At 42.8% G+C, this 26790-nt stretch overlaps 1 protein-coding gene across 1 annotated transcript in view; it reads right to left on the bottom strand.

The window, feature by feature from the left end:
• Window positions 1–3920, bottom strand: part of cdh2 (cadherin 2, type 1, N-cadherin (neuronal)) — a 78875-nt gene extending 74955 nt beyond the window's left edge. Inside the window, exons 1-2 of the mRNA XM_064935780.1 lie at window positions 3696–3920; window positions 1026–1164 (exon numbers count right to left, since the gene is read on the bottom strand). Of these exons, the coding sequence (XP_064791852.1) occupies window positions 1026–1164; window positions 3696–3743 (187 nt within the window). The 5' untranslated portion in view covers window positions 3744–3920. The remainder of the gene's footprint in view (window positions 1–1025; window positions 1165–3695) is intronic.
• Window positions 3921–26790: the final 22870 nt, after the last annotated feature.

The raw sequence follows: 26790 nt of genomic DNA on the forward strand, positions 1-26790 counted from the left end.
ACAATCAAAAGATCATTACATCGTAACACACACACATATACACACAAACACACATATACACACACAAATACACACACACTCACTCACTAAATCGAGTCAGACTGTGGTATGTCATGCTCTGGTGTGAAATTCTTATTGGAAAGATGGGGAAGGGGGATGCTCTCTCTCTCTATCTCTCTCCCTCACTCAGACCCCCTCTGTCTCTCAATTCAATGTCAATTTAAGGGCTTTATTGGCATGGGAAACATGTTTACATTGCCAAAGCACGTGAAATAGATAATAAACAAAAGTGAACTAAAAATATATATTTTTAGTTCACTTTTGTTTATCTATTTCTCTCTCTCTCTCCCTCTCTCTCTCCCTCTTTCTCCCTCCCTCCCCCACTCTTTGTGTTTACCATAGCTTCCTGTCAGATCACTACCTTGCAAGAGTTTGACAGCTTCACAGGAGCCAATGAAATGTAAATAAAACAAAGAGCCAACAGACTAGAGACTAGAAAAGGACATCTAGCACAATAAACTGTGAATTAACCATCCTGACTCACAGCTAGGTCTGCCTCAGTATGCATCTGGCACTATCAACTGCACAGCTTAGTAACACTCATTCACACACACGCACCCCGAGTGGATCACAGACAGAGGTCATTGATCAGAGGATGGATATAGGCTGACCAGATCAATCTCATTGATCACACACTGTTTCATCAGCATGTGGAGTGTGTGTGTGGGGAAACACCCAATATGTGTGTTTGTGTGTGTGGGTCAATGAGTGTGTGTGGGGAAACACCCACTGTGTGTGAGACGAGGTAGACGGTTTCAGCCCCTCCCCCACTCTGCCCCCGACCCTCACACTGTCTCCCTGATACTCACCTAATCTTCCCCCTCCCTCGGTGTTCATAAGGAAAAACTCCTCCATACTGTTGTGCAGACTCTACCCACTGACTGAGTGTGTGTGTGTGCATTTGACTTGTGTATCTGTGTGTGCTTATGTGCTCAAACAGACAGCTGTTTGTGTGTGTGACGTACCGGAGAGGAGTGCTTGTCCCTCTCTCAGCTCCTCGTCCACGGCAATACTGTACTCCTCCTGGGAGAACCCTTGTGTGCACGGCAACGATCTCTGCCTCCGTGGCAACGACCCCACGGCCCCTCCGCCATGCAGAGCAACCTGGAAAACAGAGAATTAGAACAGAAGGGTGTGATCTACAATAATCAATATAATCCTAGAGGGGTTACACATACTTTCAAATGTACGCACTCACTGCAATATAAACTGCTTTGGAAAAAGTGTCTGCTGAGTAGACTATATTGATAGAGGTAACAACAATGTAATAACCACTAAGAAATATCATGATAGGCAAGAGAAGAGACATTAACCAGCTCCAAATGCAATATAATACAGACTGCATAAAAGAGACATATTCTAAATGTAATATAATACAGACTGCATAAAAGAGACATATTCTAAATGTAATATAATACAGACTGCATAAAAGAGACATATTCTAAATGTAATATAATACAGACTGCATAAAAGAGACATATTCTAAATGTAATATAACAACGTATAGGACTATATCTGTGTCAAATAAGAGCAACAATGATGGCACATTAGGAGGGGCCCTGCTCAGTGGCAGAGACAGAAGGCCACCTCTCTATGCTCCCCTCCCATGCCCCCTACCTGATCCCCTCCCCCCTCACAGAGCAGCACAATGGCATATGTCACTCAGGCAGGTGATTAGAGTAATAAGGGGTAGCGGGTAGCGGGTAGCGGGTAGCATGATTAGCCTGTCGACATCCCACATCCCACCCTATTCCTTCCGTGGTCTACTTTTGACCAGGGTGCCAATTGGGATCTAGGCCCCTGCTACTACAGAACTTCAGAAAGTAAACACACCCTCAACCTTCACCCCCATGGTGATCACAGATTTGACATGGCTATATACAGGTGAAAGCTATGTATTAGAACCTACTGCTTTCACCTATAAGATGCTTTTCAGTTCAGTCATTAGTTCAGGGGAGATATGAAGGAATAGGGTATTTCAGAAGTATTCAAGCATTGGCGTGAGAGCACAGGATTACACGTGGAGACGGATCCAAGACCAATCCAACATTATAGATCGGTGTATGTGATTGTGTCAAAAACCTGGAACCCTTCCATGTGAACTTACTCATTCAATTCGAACCAATTCTAGTCTGCAAAGTCTCTCCAATTACTCTATTTATTCGCTTCTCCGTTGTGTATCTTACTTTCCAACATAAAACGTCTCCAGACACGTTTCAAATACCAATACTGTGCTAAATGAATACATTAACACAATGAATATGCTAAACCAAATGGGGTGGGTAGCCTATAAACATGCTTTGAGGGGATGGGGTAGCTTTCTAGACAAACCCGGCGAATAAATATGAGTTACAATCCCACAATGTTTACTGGCACTGACATAACCGCGAGCTGAAATATAGTAAACTGTAGCCTACTCGATAGGCATTATACATCTGTTCAGTTAATGTACTCCTCAACGCGATAGGCATGAGCAATCTGTCCAGCGTCATTTCACAACGTGTTAGCAAAACGCACACTAATTCAACATTCAACAACATCCACCCTTTTCGGGTGATTGACCAAGGCTTTGTTGTCGGCATGGGATTGACCCTAACCCGAGATTTTGGGGTTCACTCTAGGTCATCTCTGTAATTTTGATATAGGTTAGCAAATTAGGTTATGGTGTAGCCAACGGACTAAAAAACAATAGGCTAACCATGTGCGTGTGTGTACCGTGCATGTGTTTTGAACCATTAGCATCTCTAAAAAAACATTCATCTGATCTGATTTGTGTTGCGGCAACCGGCGATTGTCCCGCGGCTACATTAATGTCCGTAAATTGTTACAGTTGTTGGTAAGCCGTAACCTAAACATCCGATTCAGTTAATGGGTTCAACTTCAGCCTGGTGACGCGTCTACAAAAGTATACAAAAGTTCCAAATAGCCATAATAGCATTCCATATAGGCGTAGCCTATAGATTCGGAATTATGGGAGAATACGGGGCAGACAAATGTGTCCCTCTGGGCAAAAACGGGTTGAATCAACGTAGTTTATACGTCATTTCAACAACAAAAATTAAATGCGATGATGTTGAACGTGGAAAGCTGATTGGATTTGCAAAAAGTCATCAACGTAAGGGAATAGCGTATTTTTTTCACCCAACTTTAAACCTAAATCCAATGGCATGGTGACATTTTTTTGTTGATTTCACGTTGAATATTCACGTTAGTTGACAACTCAACCAAATGTAAATCAAAATTAGACGCCGAACTATGACCTCTGCACAGTGGGGTAGCTCGATTATGAATTTCGGTAAATGCCTACCATCATCAGGGAGCAGTTCAAACTTCAAGTGTAGGCTACTATAACAAATAGGCTACCCTATCACTGCAAGCTCGAGGGCTAGACCACTTTTGTTATCACAAGCACGGATACATTTGGGCATAACGAAATCCTCAAATAGGCAACGTTTGAGCAAGATTCTAATGCATAGTCAAAAATCAATATAAGCCAACGACCAAATATCGAGGCAATGTAGAGGGAAATAAATGCAGTCTATCCCCGCAGACTGAGTCAAAGAGAGCCAACTCATCAGACCACGTCCCACCACCACACACACACCACTCCGACTACCAATACGGCGGTTTCCTACCTGCACAGTTGCCAGTAGCATCAATAGAGCGCCCGCAGTAAGAAACATGATACAAATTCCTTTTTCGAATGCGTTGTGAAAAGTCCCTCTTTCTTCGCGGTCCAATTTGAGAATGCCCACTAGGAAACGGGCGACAGCGGCATGTGGAAGACAGCCTCTTATCTCACTATTCTCCGTCCCTGCTCTGTTCTGTGGTTTGCTGCTGATCGAAGCGCACTCTTGACTGGTACTGAGGCTGAATGACTGACTACCAGTCGGGCGACCAACAACACGGGCCTCAGTGTCTCCACCTAGCGGACAACATCAAATATGTAAGGAATCAGACAAAAAGGCATTTCTTTCGCACGTTTTCTTCTCTCCTCTCCCGTTAGAGAATGACGGACCACGCCCCTCCTGTATAACACAATTTGAGTCCTCATCGTTATCCCTACTAGTGTTGTCACAATACCATAACTTTGACTTCAATACCGATACCATATTTACTATCACAATATTTGATACCATCACGATACTCAATAGCAACATACTAAATAGCAAATAAATGGTATATTAGGCAAAGTGACAGAATGGCACTTGATCCAGAGAGATTAATGCAGCTACTACTCTGTTCAATCAAATCCCCCATCCCCCCATTGGTGTGTACACATATTTTGCATATGTTATCACAGGTGCAGGAAAATGCTTATGTTTCTAGCTCCAACAGTCCAGTAATAACAATACAAAACATTTTCAATAGGAGTGACTTATTGAGCTTGACAAACAATCTGTTTCCCTTCAATTTGAATCTTATTTTTTTTTTACTGATCAACAACATTTGCATAGAAGTACCATATTTTATATAAGGTCTGTTTCATGTAGGCTTATCCTGGCTTGACATTTTGATGGACATGTAATTCTCTCTCGAGCAAGGTGAGTTTTATCAACATATTAGCCTCAATTTAGTCAAATTCAAAATGGTAATTAGTAACAGAGTAGACATCAGCAAGACTACAAATTCCTGCAAGAAGCTCCTGCACGTCATCTCTAGCCGACACTCCCAGCTGCTTTTCACAACCCGAGTGGGGGACTTTGTCCAATCCATTCATTTTTTCCATCCCCTTTCTCTGTCTTAGCTAGTCACTGACTACACTTTAGTTATCTAGTTATCAGAGCAGTAGATACAAAATAATAATTGGTTTTACTTAGCCTAGATAATTGTTTATACAGTATGTCAACGTTGGTGTCTATTTATAATATATATATATATATTTGTCCTTTATTTAACCAGGTAGGCTAGTTGAGAACAAGTTCTCATTTGCAACTGCGACCTGGCCAAGATAAAGCACAGCAGTTCAACACATACAACAACACTGAGTTACACATGGAATAAACAAACATAAAGTCAATAATACAGTAGAAAAAAGAAAAATCTAGATACAGTGTTTGCAAATGAGGTAAGATAAAGGAGGTAAGGCAATAAATAGGCCATGGTGGCAAAGTAATTATAATATAGCAATTAAACACTGGAATGATAGATGTGCAGAAGATGAATGTGCAAGTAGCAATACGGCAGGGTAGCCTAGTGGTCAGAGCGTTGGAGTAGTAACCGGAAGGTTGCAAGTTCAAACCCCACAGCTGACAAGGTACAAACCCACTGTTCCTAGGCCGTCTTAACTGACTTGCCTGGTTAAATAAAGGTAAAAGAAAATAAAAATACTGGGGTGCAAAGGAGCAAGATAAATAAATAAATACAGTATGAGGGTAGTTGGATGGGCTGTTTACAGATGGGCTATGTACAGGTGCAGTGCTCTGACAGCTGGTGCTTAAAGCTAATGAGGGAGATATGGGTCTACAGCTTCAGTGATTTTTGCAGTTCGTTCCAGTCATTGGCAGCAGAGAACTGGAAGCAAAGGCGGCCAATGTGGGTGTTGGCTTTGGGGGTGAACAGTGAGAAATACCTGCTGGAGCGTGTGCTGCTATGGTGACCAGTGAGCTGAGATAAGGCGTGGCTTTACCTAGCAGAGACTTGTAGATGACCTGGAGCCAGTGGGTTCGGCAACGAGTATGAAGCGAGGACCAGCCAACGAGAGCGTACAGGTCACAGTGGTGGGTAGTGTATGGGGCTTCGGTGACAAAACAGATGGTACTGTGATAGACTGCATCCAATTTATTGAGTAGGGTATTGGAAGCTATTTTGTAAATGACATCGCCAAAGTCGAGAATTGGTAGGAGGGTCAGTTTTACAAGGGTTTGTTTGGCAGCATGAGTGAAGGATGCTTTGTTGCGAAATAGGAAGCTGATTCTAGATTTAACTTTGGATTGGAGATGTTTGATGTGAGTCTGGAAGGAGAGTTTACAGTCTAACCAGACACCTAGGTATTTGTAGTTGTCCACATATTCTAAGTCAGAGCCGTCCAGAGTGGTGATGTTGGACAGGCGTGCAGGTGCAGGCAGCGATCGGTTGAAGAGCCTGCATTTAGTTTTACTTGTATTTAAGAGCAATTGGAAGCCACGGAAGGAGAGTTTTATGGCATTGAAGCTCCCCTGGAGGGTTGTTAGCACAGTGTCCAAAGAAGGGTCAGAAGTATACAGAATGGTGTCGTCTGTGTAGAGGTGGATCAGAGACTCACCAGCAGCAAGAGCGACATCATTGATATATACAGAGAAGAGAGTCTATCCAAGAATTGAACCCTGTGGCACCCCCATAGAGACTGCCAGAGGCCCGGACAACAGACCCTCCGATTTGACACACTGAACTCTATCAGAGAAGTAGTTGGTGAACCAGGCAAGGTAATCATTTGAGAAACCAAGGCTGTCGAGTCTGCCGATGAGGATGTGGGGATTGACAGAGTTGAAAGCCTTGGCCAGGTTAATGAATACGGCTGCTCAGTATTGTTTCTTACCGATGGCGGTTAAGATATCGTTTAGGACCTTGAGCGTGGCTGAGGTGCATCCATGACCAGCTCTGAAACCAGATTGCATAGCGGAGAAGGTATGGTGGGGTTCGAAATGGTCGGTAATCTGTTTGTTGACTTGGCTTTCAAAGACCTTAGAAAGGCAGGGTAGGATAGATGTAGGTCTGTAGCGGTTTGGATCAAGAGTGTCCCCCCCCTTTGAAGAGGGGGATGACCGCAGCTGCTTCCAATCTTTGGGAATCTCAGACGGCACGAAAGAGAGGTTGAAATAGGGGAATAGGGGAATAGGTGACAGGTGTGTGTAATGAAAGTTCCGGAGAGATATGTGACAGTTACCCCACGTCCACCCCCCCGTCCCCCGTCCCCCAACATGCAACGATAATCACAGGAACACAGTGCGGGTCGATCAGGACCCAATGCAGCTACCGAAGTTGCGTCATTGTCAGAAAGGTCAGTTGCAGCTGCCGAAGTTGCTGCGGTGCCGGATGGACAAGGCGCAGCGTCGTCGGACGGGCCATTCCCACTGTCCCCCTTCTTGGTCAGATATTCTGTCTCGCTGGTATAAAGGATTTTGGAGACAGGCGCAGGAATGCACAATAGGGGTTTTTAATACACCCAAAACAAACATGTATACAAAAACACTGGGCTGTACCCAAACAAAACAACGAGGGTAAACCTCGTTATCCAACACGGGACGATACCCATAATACACAATACATATAGCACACAGCATATTAGCTGCACCAATACATAGGTACTCACACCAGCAACGGATATGGTAACAATAATGGATAGCCCAATGGAAACCAAAGGGCACACTTATACAAGTACTAATCAGTGGGAATAGGGGACAGGTGTGCGTAATGAAAGTTCCCAGAGGGATCCATGACAAGGATCAGTGGCTAATCTGCCTTTGTCATCCGTACAGTTAGCCAGCGTACAGTCGCTGGCAAATAAATGGGACAAACTAAAAGCACATATATCCTACCAACGGGACATTAAAAACTGTAATATCTTATGTTTCACTGAGTCGTGGCAGAACAACGACATTAATAACATACAGCTGGCAGGTTATACACTCTATCGGCAGGATAGAACAGCAGCCTCTGGTAAGACAAGGGGTGGAGGTTTATGTATTTTTGTAAATAACAGCTGGTGCATGATATCTAAGGAAGTCTCAAGGTTTTGTCTGTCTACGTACCACCACAGACCGATTTTGGCAATGAGCCAATGAGCTGTATGCCGCCATAAGCAAACAGGAAAACGCTCATTCAGAGGAAGCTCCAAGAGACTGAGGACTTTAATGCATGGAAACTAAAATTGGTTTTACCTCATTTCTACCAGCATGTTAAATGTGCAACCGAAGGGAAAACAACTCTAGACTGCCTTTACTCTACACACACAGAGACGCGTACCAAGCTCTCCCTCACCCTCCATTTGGCTAATCTGACCATAATTCTATCCTCCTGATTCCTGCCTACAAAACAATTTTTTAAGCAGGAAGCACCTGTGTCTCGGTCAATTAAAAAGTGGTTAGATGAAGCAGATGGTAAATTACAGGACTGTTTTGCTAGCACAGACTGGAATAGGTTATGGGATTCTTCCGATGGCATTGAGGAGTACACCATATCAGACACTGGCTTTATCAATAAGTGCATCGATGACGTCGTCCCCACAGTGACTGTACGTACATACCCCAATCAGAAGCCGTGGAATACAGGCAACATCCTCACTGAGCTAAAGGGTGGAGCTGCCGCTTTCAAGGAGCGGGACTCTAATCCGGAAGCTTATAAGAAATCCCACTATGCCCTCCGACAAACCAACAAACAGGCAATGTGTCAATACAGGACTAAGATCGAATCATACTATACTGGCTCCAACACTTGTCGGATGTGGCAGGGCTTGCAAACTAGTACAAACTACAAAGGGAAGCACAGACTGATGTCTGCCCAGTGACACGAGCCTACCAGACAAGCTAAATAACTTTTATGCTCGCTTCGAGGCAACTAACACTGAAACATGCATGAGAACATCTGCTGTTCCAGACGACTGTGTGATCACGCACTCCGCAGCCGATGTGAGTGTCATGTCTCTGACTTCTTTAATATGATAACAAGCTATTTTATCAAATCGATTACCTAATGTTTGATTGATTACGTGGTTGAATTAAACCATGCAACTATTAACTCGTTAATAACCTGGGTCAACACGGAAGAGTTAGTTTATATGGAGCGGCTATCTCCCGAATCCACTCTTAAAGATCTGAAGATCTTTTAAATAAATTGCAGTCAATCAGTCATTAATTGAATCCTACAGACGAAGAACCATATATGTGACATTTAAAAAAAAGAGAGATATACATGAAAAATCATTATTGGACACCATTTTTCTATAGTGAACCGGTTTCACAAGCTTTCCACGTGCTAATTAACAATAATTTTAAATTTAAGATAGGCTCTCGTGGAATAACCGTTTATGTGCATCACCCAGAATGAACGGACAAGCGCACAACCTTTCTGTTGCTGATGAAAATCGCAGAAATGTGGGAAAGAAACGTAAAACCAAACTAAAAGAATGGAAAGACAGGCAAAGGAAGATCTTACGGGATGTGGAAAAACCCTATACAAATCGTAAGGGTCAAGAAAAAACTGTGAAAAGCTGTCCAAAAGAGGTATGTGGAAGAACCGTATATCAAACAATCAAGCTAGCTAGCTATGGAGTACAGTAACTAACATGTATGTTCTGGGTTGTCTAATTTGTAACTATAGAGAAAACGTATTATCTAAAGTTCGTTGGCTACTAACTCATACATTATCGTTACAAATGTTATCGCTAGATTATAGAAGAAACATAGCTAGCTACTTTTTCTCCATCCACCGGATGATTCGACATGGCTACAGTAGCTAGCTAGTTACACTGTATCCTGCAGGGAAGAGCGTGTTCCACGACGTGCAGAAAGGATTGTGGAAAGTTGACAGATGAACGCAAGCTGCATCTGTTCAACAGTTTCTATACTGTCCCATACGAGAAACAACAAGCGTTGATTCTCTCCGGCTTAGAACAGGTTAGAAATAAGACAAAACGCCTATTATTATAATAGCTATATTGAACACTTGCATAGTTTAACTTTGACAGTAATGATACGTACATTAACATTAACTCTAAAAGTGCTGTGTTACACAATGGTGCAATACAAACTCATTCTGTGTATAGATTGGGAGTGTGTGAAAGATGGAGGTCCTGATCAAGCAATATCCTGAATGTGCTACAGTATATTAAATTCTGAATTCATCATTGTCAATTTTTATTGCAGCATGAGGTGAAACAGAGACGTAAACCTGAGGATACAAAGGAGAACAAACGACGGAAACAAACCTTCAAATACCATGTACAGCAAGCAGGCCAGAGATTGAATGTGGGCAAGGTTACTTTCATGTCTGTGTTCCAGCTAACCAACAGCCGTCTTCTGGCAAGTGAAAATATGAATTAATGTCTATATGAATATCAATTACAAACATATTGTATTCTCTGTACTACTTTTTCATTGAAATGTAATTGTTTTGGTCAGGTTATTCAGGAAAAGTTAGCTGAGGCAGGTGAGGTTGAAGGGTCTCCAGATCAGGCTACTGAGGCTAGGTCTCCTTTAGAAGATGGAAGAGGGAAGCATAGCAATAGGTAATGCGCTATGGATTCCAGCCTGGATTATTTCACTATGGCAGTGCTCTAAACAATCTTCTAAACATTAACATAGCGTTTCGAATGGATGAATAGCGAATTCTGAAACAAAAATATAAACATGTTTATTACTTTTAAACAAAATGATGGTAACGAAGCTGTCCAACTACCACCTGAGCATTGTGGACTGAGTGCCGATTACCTTCCCCCTCCCACCGGACAGCACTGGTCTAATTTTCGCCGCCCTACAGGACCCCCGGCCACAAACGGTAATGGCGTGACCGGGATTTGTACCCCGGCATAGCGACACAGTTGCATTCTAAGGCAGGTCCCTAGACCATTGAGAGAATACAAGTTTAACAACACGTTGTTGTCTCCTTACAGGCCACATCGGATACATGCTACAGTGAAAGAGGGCATCAAGGAGCACATTCTATCTTTTCCAAGAACCCAGAACCACTACTCTCTGATGAAGGGAGATGTACACAGAGAGTACCTCAGCCCTGATCTGAATTTGTTGCTAATGTGCCGACTCTACAAAGACAAGAATACCACATCATCTGCAAAATTCTGGGTTTAAAGGGACATTTTCAAACAGCAGTCTCAATTTCGGCCAACCCAGGGGTGACACCTGTGGCAAATGTGACGCATTCTTCACTAAGATGTCAGCAGCAACATCTGAAGAGGAGAAGAGGAAGATTGCAGTTGAAAGTGAGTTGCACCATCGAAAAGCCGAAAAGGCCTACACACAGCTTCAAAGTGACACTGAGTGGGCTAAAGCCAATGCTGACTGCCATGTCATTTCTGTGGATCTACAGGGGGTGATGTACACCCCTAATCTGACCCACTCCAATGTCTACTACCAGCGGCAGCTGTCAAATTTTAACTTTTGCATCCAGGAACTTGGAAAAGAAGATCCTGCATACATGTGTGTTTGGCATGAGGGGATTCCACACCGAGGGTCCATTGAGGTGGCAAGCTGCATAATGAAGTGGGTGAAGACAAAATTCACGCCATTCACCAAACCAGAGGTGTGCAAGTTGATCATATTCAGTGACAGATGCTGTGGGCAGAATAACAACTGGCAGATGCTCAATCTGATGTCGATGCTCGTCTCTATGGGTTACTTTACCCAAGTTGAGCAGAAGTTCATGGTCTCTGGTCATTCTTTTCTTCCTTGTGACCGATCTTTTGCCACCATCGAGAAGAGGTGCAAGGTGTCATTCCTTCATACACCTGATGATGTTTCGAAGATGATACTTGAAGCACAACCAGCAAAACCATTCAAGGTGATGAGGATGCAATGTGAAGACTTCAGGCACCTCCCAGATTCTGTCCTCAAGCGACCAGCTGGACTACAGATCACCTCAGTGAGGTGGTTAAAAGTCACAGGTATTGCACAGAGAATAGTTTACTAACATCCCATCAACATGCAACATGTTGTTCTAACAATAAAACTTAATAACTTTCTAACTTAATTGCTGATCATAGTGTTAAACACAAAGAGAATGGTTTTCTGAACATTTTGTAATATTGACCTTAGGGACCTGCATATTAGCACAGCACATTGATCCATATTTGATATTTACAAGTTGTGCTTGTTTTGATTGAATTAATTTAATTGTATTCTATTTTTGTAGTTCTATGGTATGTTCACATTGAGGGCTTCATTTTAAATGAGACTAAGATTTCATGACTCAACTTTTAAGAATAGTCATCAGTGCTAAAGTTGATAGACCACCTTTAAATGAACCTCCATACAAATGAATTAACTGCATATTGCATTTAAGTTATTTACACGAAGGGCATCTGTACTTGAAAGTACTTAAAACATCATATCAGGTGCTAAAAAAGGACATCTTACAAGAGTCATGCAAAATGTCACATATACTGTTCTTCCACAAACTGAAATCATCACTGGAGATATACTGTTCTTCCACATTCTAAAAATTAAAACGGCAATAAAAAAAGTATTATTTGAAATAATAAAAAAATATAAATTGTTGTTGGAAGATATGGGTATGGTGAATTATTTGTCAACCATTAAACACCTAATGTGGTACACACAATTAATAATATAAAAATAAATGATTATCTTAAAATGGAAAAATTGTCACATATATGGTTCTTCGTCTGTAGGATTCAATTAATCTTTACCTAATATCAGTCTCATCTGAACATCGTAAAATCTTGGTTATCTGCATGAACCCATCCTTTACTATGAATCATCCATACGCAAATTGTCTCAATTATTTATTCACTAACTAATTAACATCTTGAACCTCTGGGGGCAGTATTTCATTTTTGGATGAAAAATGTTTCTGTGTTAAACAAGATATTTTGTCACGAAAAGATGCTCGACTATGCATATAATTGACAGCTGTGGAAAGAAAACACTCTGACGTTTCCAAAACTGCAAAGATATTGTCTGTGAGTGCCCCAGAACTAGTGCTACAGGCGAAACCAAGATGAAATTTCATACAGGAAGTGAGCCAGATTTTGGAGGCTCTGTGTTCCAATGTCTCCTTATATGGCTGTGAATGCACAAGGAATGAGCCTACACTTTCTGTAATTTCCCCAAGGTGTTTGCAGCATTGTGACGTATTTGTAGGCATATCATTGGAAAATTGACCATAAGAGACCACATTTACCAGGTGTCCGCTCGGTGTCCTCCGTCGAAACTATTGCGTAATCTCCAGGTGCATGCACGTTTCCATTTGGTTCAGAAGAGAAAGTCAACTGCCCCGAATGATTTATCATCGAAAGTTAAAAACACCTATTGATTAAAAACACTGTCTATGAGGATTGATTCTGAAACAACGTTTGCCATGTTTCTGTCGATATTATGGAGTTAATTTGGAAAAATGCTATGTTTGCGTTGATATGACTGAATTTTCAGTTTTTTTTTATTTAATTTAATTTGCTTAGCCATGAATAGTTAAACGTGATGAACAAAACGGAGCGATTTCTCCTACACAAATAATCTTTTTGGAAAAACTGAACATTTGCTATCTAACTGAGAGTCTCCTCATTGAAAACATCCGAAGTTCTTCAAAGGTAAATTATTTTATTTGAATGCTTTTCTTGTTTTTGTGAAAATGTTGCCTGCTGAATTCTAGGCTTAATGCTATGCTAGCTATCAATACTCTTACACAAATGCTTGTGTAGCTATGGTTGAAAAGCATTTTTTTTTTAAATCTGAGATGACAGTGTTGTTAACAAAAGGCTAAGCTTGTGAGCCAATATATTTATTTCATTTCATTTGCAATTTTCATGAATAGTTAACTGTTGAAAACATCCGTTATGGTAAAATGAGCTTAATGAGGCTATAATTATGCTCCCTGAGATGACAGGTTGTTAACAAAAGGCTTGTGAGCCAATATATTTATTTCATTTCATTTGCAATTTTCATGAATAGTTAACGCAACAGGTTAAACAATGACAGAATGTACAATACATAATAGCATTATACAGTAAATACTGTCCCTAGTGGACTAAACAAAAACAGTTTGGTTATACCAAGATAGATTCAGAGAGGAAAGGGGGGAGGGGAGGGGGGTTGGAAGGAAGGAAGTCTAAGGAATGGGTCTCTATCGGACATGGGAAGCTATTCTCACATAAATACATATGCCACTAACGATCGCTCGTTCAGAGAAAGGTAATGCATTGAATTTACGTGAAGTTGGCTTCGATAGTTGAGCTGGTGTGAGGCTCTGTTTTGCCCAGTCGAGGTCGCCATTGTCATTTGTAGATTCTTCCGGGTCTTCGTGGAGTGAGATGTTGTGGTTTCTGCGTCGGTCAATGTTCTTACTAGATTTGCTACCTTTCCAGTTGCAGTCTGTTATTCTATAATCTAGGACTCACTTCTTCTTATAGTTTATAGATCAATAGTTCAGAGTTCATACCATTTCACGTGTGGAGCAAGCTCTCACGTTGTCTGGCTGGTAGAGTTGAAATTAGACTTAGCCCTTTTTAAACGTTATAGGCAAGTCCTCATGGTATTTGGAACTGCGGTGACTTTTCTTCATGGGGGCTTTTATTCTAGAGTGGAAAAGGGGTTGTGGCGAAATCTGCATGGAGCCTTCACCATGCGCTGCCACTTTAAGAGCGCATGAGCAGTAAGGAAGGAGGAAATAAAGAGCGCTCGTTCAGCTCTTTGGGGAGGGGCTCTTGGGTGCCGCGACAGTTTGATTGTGTGTGCTGCGCTGCAGAAGTTTTGTTTGTTTTCAGCGTGTGTAGTTTATAAAGTATTTAACTCGATCATTGGTGTGATTGCTCTAGGTCGTGGTTGTTTTCGTTTGGGACCGCGCCCATTATGGATCGCATGGATAAGTAGCAACCTTGTTGCGAAGCTTTAACATGCAAACCAACAAACCATCGGAAGGTCAGACAGTACACCGGCATGCCTGAAGACCACAGCTAAGATCTCTCTTGTTCTCTCTTTCTCTTCCCTCTATCGTTCCAGTGCTTTACCCTGCAACAGACTCTCTATTTTTTAAATGCACTCCCCATTGATGTTCATTAGAGCTGAACTATTATTGCCCTGCCAGAAGTATTTGGGTGGACATTTTAGTTAAAAGGGAGGTTGCTTGCATGTTGTGTATTGTTATGTGAACTGTATTGAGGTGAGGTGTACTAATGACATGTGGCCGAGAAGATTGTGGACATTCTTAAGGCCTTTGTGGTGTCTATGAACACCCCCCACATTCATACCCTCTGCATTCATCCACTGGAAGATAATACAGATTATTGCAAATCCTCTGTTGATGACTGGGTTCTTTCTTGTATGAAGATGCTGTTAAATTTCTCTGCCATTATTAGTATTATTATTCTTATTGTATGAGGTATTCTTGGTGGGGTTACCCCTGTGCTGTGATGTGGGTTTATATGGTGTGTATTCTCTTTTCTCTCCACTGGCTATCTGGTAAACAGGCTACACTCTAGGCAGTCTCTTCTGCTGATGTGTGTGGGTCTGGTAGTGGTACTCTACTATTATAGTATTCTACTATTTTCCTTTCGGCATGGTTAATACCTGCCTGGCGCCCGAAACAAAATCTTTCTTTACCCCTCTCTAATAAATACCGCTACAGGGTTGGTTCATAATTTCCAACCAATGTCTGTTCACTTGGCCGTGTCCACTGGCTGGACACGAGTATTCTTATACTTAGTCAAACATTTTATCCAACCTTTAGATGCAAGCCTCATAACGGACAACCTTGTATGAACAGAGTTAGGGTAATGTGGCTGTATTGTCTTTCACGAGGTCACTAAAATGAAACAAAACGGACAGGGTCGTAGCTTGTTTCCACATTCTCTAAATTAGGAATAATGTTTAATTCTCCAATTTGGGGAGGTAGGAGTATTTTCCTTTGTCTTACAGAGTCTCTGCATGGAATTTATGACATGGTTGTTAAAGTCATGAAACTGCCCCCTCCTAACAGGAGAGGGGGATTCACATCTCTGCTAGTGGGCTAGCGTCATGACATGAGTAAGACCTTTAAACAGGTCAACATTCACAAGGCCGCAGGGCCAGATGGATTACCAGGACGTGTACTCCAAGCATGCACTTACCAACTGGCAAGTGTCTTCACTGACATTTTCAACCTCTCCCTGTCTGAGTCTGTAATACCAACATGTTTCAAGCAGACCACCATAGGCCATGTGCCCAAGAACACCAAGGTAACCTGCCTAAATTACTACCGACCTGTAGCACTCACATCTGTAGCCATGAAGTGCTTTTAACGGCTGGTCATGGCTCACATCCACACCATTATCCCAGAAACCCTGAACCCACTCCAATTTACATACCGCCCCAACAGATCCACAGATGATGCAATCTTTATTGAACTCCACACTGCCCTTTCCCACCTGGACAAAAGGAACACCTTTGTGAGAATGCTATTCATTGACTATAGCTCAGTGTTCAACACCATAGCGCCCTCAAAGCTCATCACTAAACTTAGGACCCTCGGACTAGACACCTCCCTCTGCAACTGGATCCTAGACTTCCTGACGGACCGCCCCAAGGTGATAAGGGTAGAAAACAACCAGGCTTGCATAGGGTCGGAAACTTTCCGGTAAATTTCTGTCATTTTTCCAGACATTTTCCATGGGAAGTTAAGCCCTGGAATTTGGGGAATTTTGCTTCAATTCATCAAAAAGGTTAGCTTATAACAAAACTTTTTTTGTGGGATACACATAAGGCAATTCTAGGACTTGTGGCATAGTTTAACCAAAATATCTCCAATTCAATGGAACTGCATCCCTCCGCATGCACAGTGAATTCTTCCATCATATGTGCAGTGCACCCTTCCATCACATGATTCTCAAGATCTTGCACACTAATCAAATCAAATGTATTTATATAGCCCCTCTTACATCAGCTGATATATATATATATATATATAGTAAATAAGTGCTGTACAGAAACCCAGCCTAAAACCCCAAACAGCAAGCAATGCAGGTGAAGAGGCACGGTGGCTAGGAAAAACTCCATAGAAAGGCCAAAACCTAGGAAGAAACCTAGAGAGGAACCAGGCTATGAGGGGTGGCCAGTCCTCTTCTCGCTGTGCCAGGTGGAGATTATAACAGAACATGGCCAAGATGTTCAAATGTTCATAAATGACCAGCATGGTCAAATAATAATAATCACAGTAGTTGCTGAGGGTGCAACAAGTCAGCACCTCAAGTCAGTTGGCTTTTCAGAGGCGATCATTGAGAGTATCTCTACCACTCTGGCAGCAGCACGGCCAGGTGGACTGGGGACAGGAGTCATCAGGCCAGGTAGTCCTGAGGTATGGTCCTAGGGCTCAGGTCCTAGTCCGAAAGAAAGAAAGAGAGAATTAGAGAGAGCATACTTAAGTTCAAGTATTTATCATCATTAGTCATTTAGGTCAACATTGGATATTCAGAGATCCTCACTGAACTTCTGGAGAGAGTTTGCTGCACTGAAAGTAAAGGGGCTGAATAATTTTGCACGCCCAATTTTTCAGTTTTTGATTTGTTAAAAAAGTTTGAAATATCCAATAAATGTCGTTCCACTTCATGATTGTGTCCCACTTGTTGTTGATTCTTCACAAAAAAATACAGTTTTATATCTTTATGTTTGAAGCCTGAAATGTGGCAAAAGGTCGCAAAGTTCAAGGGGGCCGAATACTTTCGCAAGGCACTGTATATTTCACTGGTCATTCACAAATCCAGCACCTCCTTTGGCCGCCTTTCCTTCCAGTTCTCTGCTTCCAATGACTGGAACGTATTGCAAAAATCACTGAAGCTGGAGACTAATATCTCCCTCACTAACTTTAAGCATCAACTGTCAGAGCAGCTTACCGATCACTGCACCTGTACACAGCCCATCTCTAAATAGCCCACCCAACTACCTCTTTCCCATATTGTTATTTTTGTTGTTGTTGCTCTTTTGTACCCCAGTATCTCTGCTTGCAGAGATAAACCCTCTGCACATCTATCACTCCAGTGTTAATGCTAAATTGTAATTATTTCGCCACTATGGCCTATTTATTGCCTTACCTCCCTAATCTTACTAAATTTGCACACACTGTACATGGATGTTTTTATATTGTGTTATCGACTGTATGTTTGTTTATCCCACGTGCAACTCTGTGTTGTTGTCTTTGTCACACTTCTTTTCTTTATATTTGCCAGGTCGCAGTTGTAAATGAGAACTTGTTCTCAACTGGCCTACCTGGTTAAATAAAGGAGGCATTTTACTCTGGGCACCTTATTCATCCAAGCTACTCATTACTGCCCCCAGCCATAAGAAGTTAAATATTTTATGAATCCTATAAATTGAAATGGCCGAGAGACTAGTCAGGATCGAGGGAAAGATGAGAGATCCTTGATGAAAACTTGCTCCAGAGCACTCAGGACCTCAGACTGGGTTGAAGGTTCCCCTTCCAACAGGACAATGACCTTAAGCACACAGCCAAGACAACACAGGAGTGGCTTTGGGACAAGTCTCTGATTGTCCTTGAGTGGCCCAGCCAGAGACCGGACTTGAACCCGATCGGACATCTCTGGAGAGACCTGGTAATCCTGGTAATAGCTGTGCAGCGCCGCTCCCGATCCAACCTGACAGAGCTTGAAAGGATCTGCAGAGAAGAATGAGAGAAACTCCCCAAATACTGGTGTGCCAAGCTTAAGCGTGATACCCAAGAAGACCCAAGGCTGTAATCACTGCCAAAGGTGCGTCAACAAACTACTGAGTAAAGGGTCTGAATACTTTGGTAAATGTACACTATCGTTCAAAAGTTTGGGGTCACTTACAAATGTCCTTGTTTCTGAAAGAAAAGCAATTTTTTGGCTATTAAAATAACATCAAATTGATCAGAAATACAGTGTAGACATTGTTAATGTTGTAAATTACTATTGTTGCTGGAAACGGCTGTTTTTTAATGGAATATCTACATAGGTGTACAGGGGCCCATTATCAGCAACCATCACTCCTGTGTTCCAATGGCACGTTGTGTTAACTAATTCAAGTTTATAATTTTAAAAGGCCAATTGATTAGAAAACACTTTTGCAATTATGTTAGCACAGCTGAAAACAGTTGTGCTGTTTAAAGAAGCAATAAAACTGGCCTTCTTTAGACAAGTTGAGTATCTGCAGCATCAGCATTTGTGGGTTCAATTACAGGCTCAAAATGGCCAGAAACAAAGTTCTTTCTTCTGAAGCTTGTCAGTCTGTTCTGAAAAATGAAGGCTATTACATGCAAGAAATTGCCAAGGAACTGAAGTTATCGTACAACACTGTGTACTACTCCCTTCACAGAAGGACATGATGGAATCTTATGATGGGGAAGATATATAAAACCTTGCAGAGAGCACATGAAACTGACAATTTCTTAGAAAAAAATTGTAACTATTGGAACCAAGACTTAAAAATAACTGATGTTGGCACAATATGGAGGGAAATTTGGAGCATAACTAACGTAACAAAAATGTATTCTTATTCCAGTATAAACTAATGTATAACATTTATTATACAAAATTTCACAAATTCCACACTACAACGGCAGTCATGTCTTACATTTCCATTTACATTTAAGTCATTTGGCAGACGCTCTTATCCAGAGCGACTTACAAATTGGTGAGTTCACCTTATGACATCCAGTGGAACAGCCACTTTACAATAGTGCATCTAAATCATTTAAGGGGGGGGGTGAGAAGGATTACTTTATCCTATCCTAGGTATTCCTTAAAGAGGTGGGGTTTCAGGTGTCTCCGGAAGGTGGTGATTGACTCCGCTGTCCTGGCGTTGTGAGGGAGTTTGTTCCACCATTGGGGGGCCAGAGCAGCGAACAGTTTTGACTGGGCTGAGCGGGAACTGTACTTCCTCAGTGGTAGGGAGGCGAGCAGGCCAGAGGTGGATGAACGCAGTGCCCTTGTTTGGGTGTAGGGCCTGATCAGAGCCTGGAGGTACTGCGGTGCCGTTCCCCTCACAGCTCCGTAGGCAAGCACCATGGTCTTGTAGCGGATGCGAGCTTCAACTGGAAGCCAGTGGAGAGAGCGGAGGAGCGGGGTGACGTGAGAGAACTTGGGAAGGTTGAACACCAGACGGGCTGCGGCGTTCTGGATGAATTGTAGGGGTTTAATGGCACAGGCAGGGAGCCCAGCCAACAGCGAGTTGCAGTAATCCAGACGGGAGATGACAAGTGCCTGGATTAGGACCTGCGCCGCTTCCTGTGTGAGGCAGGGTCGTACTCTGCGGATGTTGTAGAGCATGAACCTACAGGAACGGGCCACCGCCTTGATGTTAGTTGAGAACGACAGGGTGTTGTCCAGGATCACGCCAAGGTTCTTAGCGCTCTGGGAGGAGGACACAATGGAGTTGTCAACCGTGATGGCGAGATCATGGAACGGGCAGTCCTTCCCCGGGAGGAAGAGCAGCTCCGTCTTGCCGAGGTTCAGCTTGAGGTGGTGATCCGTCATCCACACTGATATGTCTGCCAGACATGCAGAGATGCGATTCGCCACCTGGTCATCAGAAGGGGGAAAGGAAAAGATTAATTGTGTGTCGTCTGCATAGCAATGATAGGAGAGACCATGTGAGGTTATGACAGAGCCAAGTGACTTGGTGTATAGCGAGAATAGGAGAGGGCCTAGAACAGAGCCCTGGGGGACACCAGTGGTGAGAGCGCGTGGCGAGGAGACAGATTCTCTCCACGCCACCTGGTAGGAGCGACCTGTCAGGTAGGACGCAATCCAAGCGTGGGCCGCGCCGGAGATGCCCAACTCGGAGAGGGTGGAGAGGAGGATCTGATGGTTCACAGTATCGAAGGCAGCCGATAGATCTAGAAGGATGAGAGCAGAGGAGAGAGATTTAGCTTTAGTCTTGAAACCTGACTGATTTGGATCAAGAAGGTCATTCTGAGAGAGATAGCGGGAGAGCTGGCCAAGGACGGCACGTTCAAGAGTTTTGGAGAGAAAAGAAAGAAGGGATACTGGTCTGTAGTTGTTGACATCAGAGGGATCGAGTGTAGGTTTTTTCAGAAGCGGTGCAACTCTCGCTCTCTTGAAGACGGAAGGGACGTAGCCAGCGGTCAGGGATGAGTTGATGAGCGAGGTGAGGTAAGGGAGAAGATCTCCGGAAATGGTCTGGAGAAGAGAGGAGGGGATAGGGTCAAGCGGGCAGGTTGTTGGGCGGCCGGCCGTCACAAGAAGCGAGATTTCATCTGGAGAGAGAGTGGAGAAAGAGGTCAGAGCACAGGGTAGGGCAGTGTGAGCAGAACCAGCGTTGTCGTTTGACTTAGCAAACGAGGATCGGATGTCGTCGACCTTCTTTTCAAAATGGTTGACGAAGTCATCTGCAGAGAGGGAGGAGGGGGGGGGGAGGAGGATTCAGGAGGGAGGAGAAGGTGGCAAAGAGCTTCCTAGGGTTAGAGGCAGATGCTTGGAATTTAGAGTGGTAGAAAGTGGCTTTAGCAGCAGAGACAGAGGAGGAAAATGTAGAGAGGAGGGAGTGAAAGGATGCCAGGTCCGCAGGGAGGCGAGTTTTCCTCCATTTCCGCTCGGAGCCCTGTTCTGTGAGCTCGCAATGAGTCGTCGAGCCACGGAGCGGGAGGGGAGGACCGAGCCGGCCTGGAGGATAGGGGACATAGAGAGTCAAAGGATGCAGAAAGGGAAGAGAGGAGGGTTGAGGAGACAGAATCAGGAGATAGGTTGGAGAAGGTTTGATCAGAGGGAAGAGATGATAGGATGGAAGAGGACAGAGTAGCGGGGGAGAGAGAGCGAAGGTTGGGACGGCGCGATACCATCCGGGTAGGGGCAGTGTGGGAAGTGTTGGATGAGAGCGAGAGGGAAAAGGATACAAGGTAGTGGTCGGAGACTTGGAGGGGAGTTGCAATGAGGTTAGTGGAAGAACAGCATCTAGTAAAGATGAGGTCGAGCGTATTGCCTGCCTTGTGAGTAGGGGGGAAGGTGAGAGGGTGAGGTCAAAAGAGGAGAGGAGTGGAAAGAAGGAGGCAGAGAGGAATGAGTCAAAGGTAGACGTGGGGAGGTTAAAGTCGCCCAGGACTGTGAGAGGTGAGCCGTCCTCAGGAAAGGAGCTTATCAAGGCATCAAGCTCATTGATGAACTCTCCGAGGGAACCTGGAGGGCGATAAATGATAAGGATGTTAAGCTTGAAAGGGCTGGTAACTGTGACAGCATGGAATTCAAAGGAGGCGATAGACAGATGGGTAAGGGGAGAAAGAGAGAATGACCACTTGGGAGAGATGAGGATCCCGGTGCCACCACCCCGCTGACCAGAAGCTCTCGGGGTGTGCGAGAACACGTGGGCGGACGAAGAGAGAGCAGTAGGAGTAGCAGTGTTATCTGTGGTGATCCATGTTTCCGTCAGTGCCAAGAAGTCGAGGGACTGGAGGGAGGCATAGGCTGAGATGAACTCTGCCTTGTTGGCCGCAGATCGGCAGTTCCAGAGGCTACCGGAGACCTGGAACTCCACGTGGGTCGTGCGCGCTGGGACCACCAGATTAGGGTGGCCGCGGCCACGCGGTGTGGAGCGTTTGTATGGTCTGTGAAGAGAGGAGAGAACAGGGATAGATAGACACATAGTTGACAGGCTACAGAAGAGGCTACGCTAATGCAGAGGAGATTGGAATGACAAGTGGACTACACGTCTCGAATGTTCAGAAAGTTAAGCTTACGTAGCAAGAATCTTATTGACTAAAATTATTGAAATGATACAGTACTGCTGGAGTAGGCTAGCTGGCAGTGGCTGCGTTGTTGACTTTGTAGGCTAGCTGGCAGTGGCTGCGTTGTTGACACTACACTAATCAAGTCGTTCCGTTGAGTGTAATAGTTTCTACAGTGCTGCTATTCGGGGGCTAGCTGGCTAGCTAGCAGTGTTGATTACGTTACGTTACGTCTTAAGGGTAAAACGAATAATGACTCAATTATCCATGCTTTCTGGGTATGCTATAAAGTCTGGAAGTTGTGGGTGGATCTAGAAATGTCTCTGTCAGAATTATTACGATGTACATTTGCTTTTAATCTGTCTGTCTGCAAATTTTAAGACATAACATATGGGGGTTTAGTGAGATACCCAATGGGCTGGATGATTTCTCTTTTCATCACTCATCTTGAAAAATGTATGTTAAAAACATGGAAATTAATCAATCCGCTATCATTAACACAATGGAAAAATCAAATGATTTATTTTTAAAATATTGAAATAGCATAGGCGACCGAGAAAAACAAATGGATATCATTTAAGGCCAAGTGGCAAACAATTATGCAGGCACTAGGGATGAAGTTGTGAGCATGCAGATCTGGACAGATGAGATGTAGTCCTTGTTTGTGTGCATTTATTTTATTTATTATTTATTTCATGATTTTACAATGGGATTTTTTTTCTCCCATTCATTTTTAATTATTGTCAAAATTTTGTTTTAATTTGTCCAGAAGCCGGCTAATGGAACAGCCAGGTCACCCGGGATACAAGTCAGTATTAGATGTCCATCCGTGTCTGAGGACGTTGGGAGATAACGTGGACACCGGCCACTAGGGACAGCAGTGAGTGCTGGTACCTTCAAGTAGGTTTCGGCTTTGCTAGGGCGTTGTAGACAGGGTTGGCGGATGGGTGTAAGCATCTGCCTCTGATTCCAAAGTTTGCAAGTCCTGATCTAGCAATAGAAAGGTTGCTTTTTTATGTTTTTATTTTAAGCTTTTCCCAAACCTTAACCTTTACCTTAACCATTTGGAGTTAACGCCTAACCTTACGAACTTGGAGTTAATGCCTGAACTTAACCCTAACCATATAAATGCAGAGATAAACTTACCTTTAAACACTTCGAAATTGGACTTTTCAGAAACATGGATGAACGTCTAATTCTGACTGTGAGAGCTTGTTGAACAGAAACCCTGACACACACGCACGCACACACAATAACTTTGTTGGGATTGCAAGGACATTGCAGGTATGTTAATTATAGGCTAATTGTTGGTTGGTGTGTGTGTGTTCTCATTAGTATGGCTTGTTGTGTGTGTGTGTGTGTTCTTGTAGGATGCTCCATGGCATGCTGTGTGTGTGTGTGTTTGTGTGTATGTTTCCATGCGGTGTCTCAGTGAAGCGGAAAGCTTTCAGCAGCTCCACTAAGTGGGGTCACAGCCCCATGCTGATCACTACACATCTGCATCTTTCTGTCTCTCTCTCTATCTCTCTCTCTCTCTGTCTGTCTGTCTGTCTGTCTGTCTGTCTGTCTGTCTGTCTGTCTGTCTGTCTGAGGAAAAAGGGAAATTAACAAGGGAAACATTAGTAAACATTACACTCACAAAAGTTTTAAAAGAATTTAGTTATTTCAAATGCTATATTATTGGCCATGTACAATGTTGTAACTATGTGCAAATAGTTGAAGTATGAAAGGGAAAATATATAAACAGATAAAGGTTGTATTTACAATGGTGTTTGTTCTCCACTGGTTGCCCTTTTCTTGTGGCAACAGGTCACACATTTTGCTGCTGTGGTGGCACACTGAGATATTTCACCTAGTAGATATGGAAGTTTATCACGATTGGATTTGTTTTCAATTTCTTTGTGGGTCTGTGTAATCTGAGGGAAATATGTGTCTCTAATATGGTCATATGTTTAGCAGGAGGTTAGGAAGTGCAGCTCAGTTTCCACTTCATTTTGTGGGCAGTGGGCACATAGCCTGTCTTCTCTTGAGAGCTAGGTCTGCTTATAGCGGTCTCTCTTGATTTCAAGGCTACGCTCATGGAGTCTGTACATAGTCAAAGCTTTTTTTTCATTTTGGGTCAGTCACAGTGGTCAGGTATTATGCTACGGTGTATTCTCTCTTTACGGCAAAATAGGGCCAAATAACCAAATCATGTTTTCTCATGATCTCTATCTATCTATCTATCTATCTATCTATCTATCTATCTATCTATCTATCTATCTATCTATCTATCTATCTATCTATCTATCTATCTATCTATCTATCTATCTATCTATCTATCTATCTATCTATCTATCTATCTATCTATCTATCTATCTATCTATCTATCTCTCTATCTATCTATCTATCTATCTATCTATCTATCTATCTATCTATCTATCTCTCTATCTCTCTATCTATCTCTCTATCTATCTCTCTATCTATCTCTCTATCTCTCTATCTCTCTATCTCTCTCTCAATTGCTTTTTTCTGGATTTTAATAATTAGCTGGAATCCTCCGAATTGTGCTCTGCATGCATTATTTGGTATTTTAGGTTGTACACGGAGGATTTTGTTGGTAGAATTCTGCATGCAGTCTCATTTTGGTGTTTGTCCCATTTTGTGAGTTAGTGGTTGGTAAGTGGACCCCAGACCTCACAACCATAAAGGGAAATGGGTTCTATAACTGATTCAAGTATTTTTAACCAGATCCAGAACCAGATCCTGCCAAATGTTGTGTTCCTTTTGATGGAATAAAATGTACTTTTTTCCCTTGTCTTTCAGATCATTCACAGCTTTGTGGAAGTTACCTGTGATGCTGACGTTTAGAACGAGGTAGTTATAGTTTTTTTGTGTGCTGTAAGGCAACAGTGTCTCGGTGAAATTTGTATTTGTGGTCCTGGCAACTGGACCTTTTTTTGAACACCATTATTTTTGTCTTACTGAAATTAACTGTCATGATCCAAGTCTGACAGAATCTGTACATAATATCTAGGTGCTGATGTAGGTCCTCATTGGTTGGGGACAGACGCACCAGATGATCTGCAAACAGTAAACATTTGACTTCAGAGTCTACTAGGGTGAGGTCGGGTGCTTCAGACTTTTCTAGAGCCCTCGCCAAATTGTTGATATATCTACTCATTCAAGGGTTTTTCTTTATTTGTACTGTTTTCTACATTGTTTAATAATAGTGAAGACATCAACACTATGACGTCGCACATATGGAATAATGTAGTAACCAAAAAAGTGTTAGACAAATCCAAATCCATTTTATCTTTTAGATTATTCAAAGCAGCCACCCTTTGCCTTGATGACAACGTTGCACACTCTTGGCATTCTGTCAACCAGCTACATGAGGCGGCAGGTAGTCTAGTGGTTAGAGCATTGGACTTGTAACCAAAATGTAAACAGAAGATAGCCCTTTTTGTAAAAGACCAAGTCCATATTATATCATTAACAGCTCAAATAAGCAAAGAGAAATGACAGTCGCAAAAACCATCAAGCACTATGATGAAACTGGCTCTCATGAGGATCACCACAGGAAAGGGAGACCCAGAGTTACCAGTCTCAGAAATTGCAACCTAAATACATGCTTCACAGAGTTCAAGTAACAGACACATCTCAACATCAATGTTTAGAAGAGACTGCGTGAATCAGGCCTTCATGGTGAAATTGCTGCAAAGAAACCACTGCTAAATGACACCAATAAGGAGAGATTTGCTTTGGCCAAGAAAAACGAGCAATGGACATTAGACCTGTGGAAATCTGTCATTTGGTCTGATGAGTCCAAATTTGAGATTTTTGGTTGCAACCGCCGTGTCTTTGTGAGACGCAGAGTAGGTGAACGGATGATCTCCGCATATGTGTTTTCCACATAAAGCATGGAGGAGGTGTGATGGTGTGGGGGTGCTTTGCTGATGACACTGTTGGTGATTTATTCACTAAGCACAAATCAGATGGGATGGCAAATCACTGCGGATTGCTGTGGTAGCCATGCTTGTTAAGTGTGCCTTGAATTCTAAATAAATCAAGGACATTGTCTCCACTTTAGTAGATTGGGGTGATCAGTCCTTGGTTCCAATTATTGAGGAAGATGCCAGGAATATATATAGTTAAACAGATTACGTATAGCCAATTGGTATTGGTGGTCTGTATATTTCATCATTTCATTTAGGATACCTTCAATACCACAGGCTATTTTGGTTTGAAGGGTTTGTATTTTGTCCTGTAATTCATTTCATGAAATTGGAGAATCCAGAAAATATGTGATTCTTGTTGCTAGGCTACCAGTTACAGTGCTGTTAGCTTGCGGTTATGCAGAGGGAATACAAAATTATAGCTATTGTCTGAAAA

This window comes from Oncorhynchus masou, chromosome 24, assembly GCF_036934945.1.
Source record: "Oncorhynchus masou masou isolate Uvic2021 chromosome 24, UVic_Omas_1.1, whole genome shotgun sequence".
NCBI classification, from domain to species: Eukaryota; Metazoa; Chordata; class Actinopteri; order Salmoniformes; family Salmonidae; genus Oncorhynchus; species Oncorhynchus masou.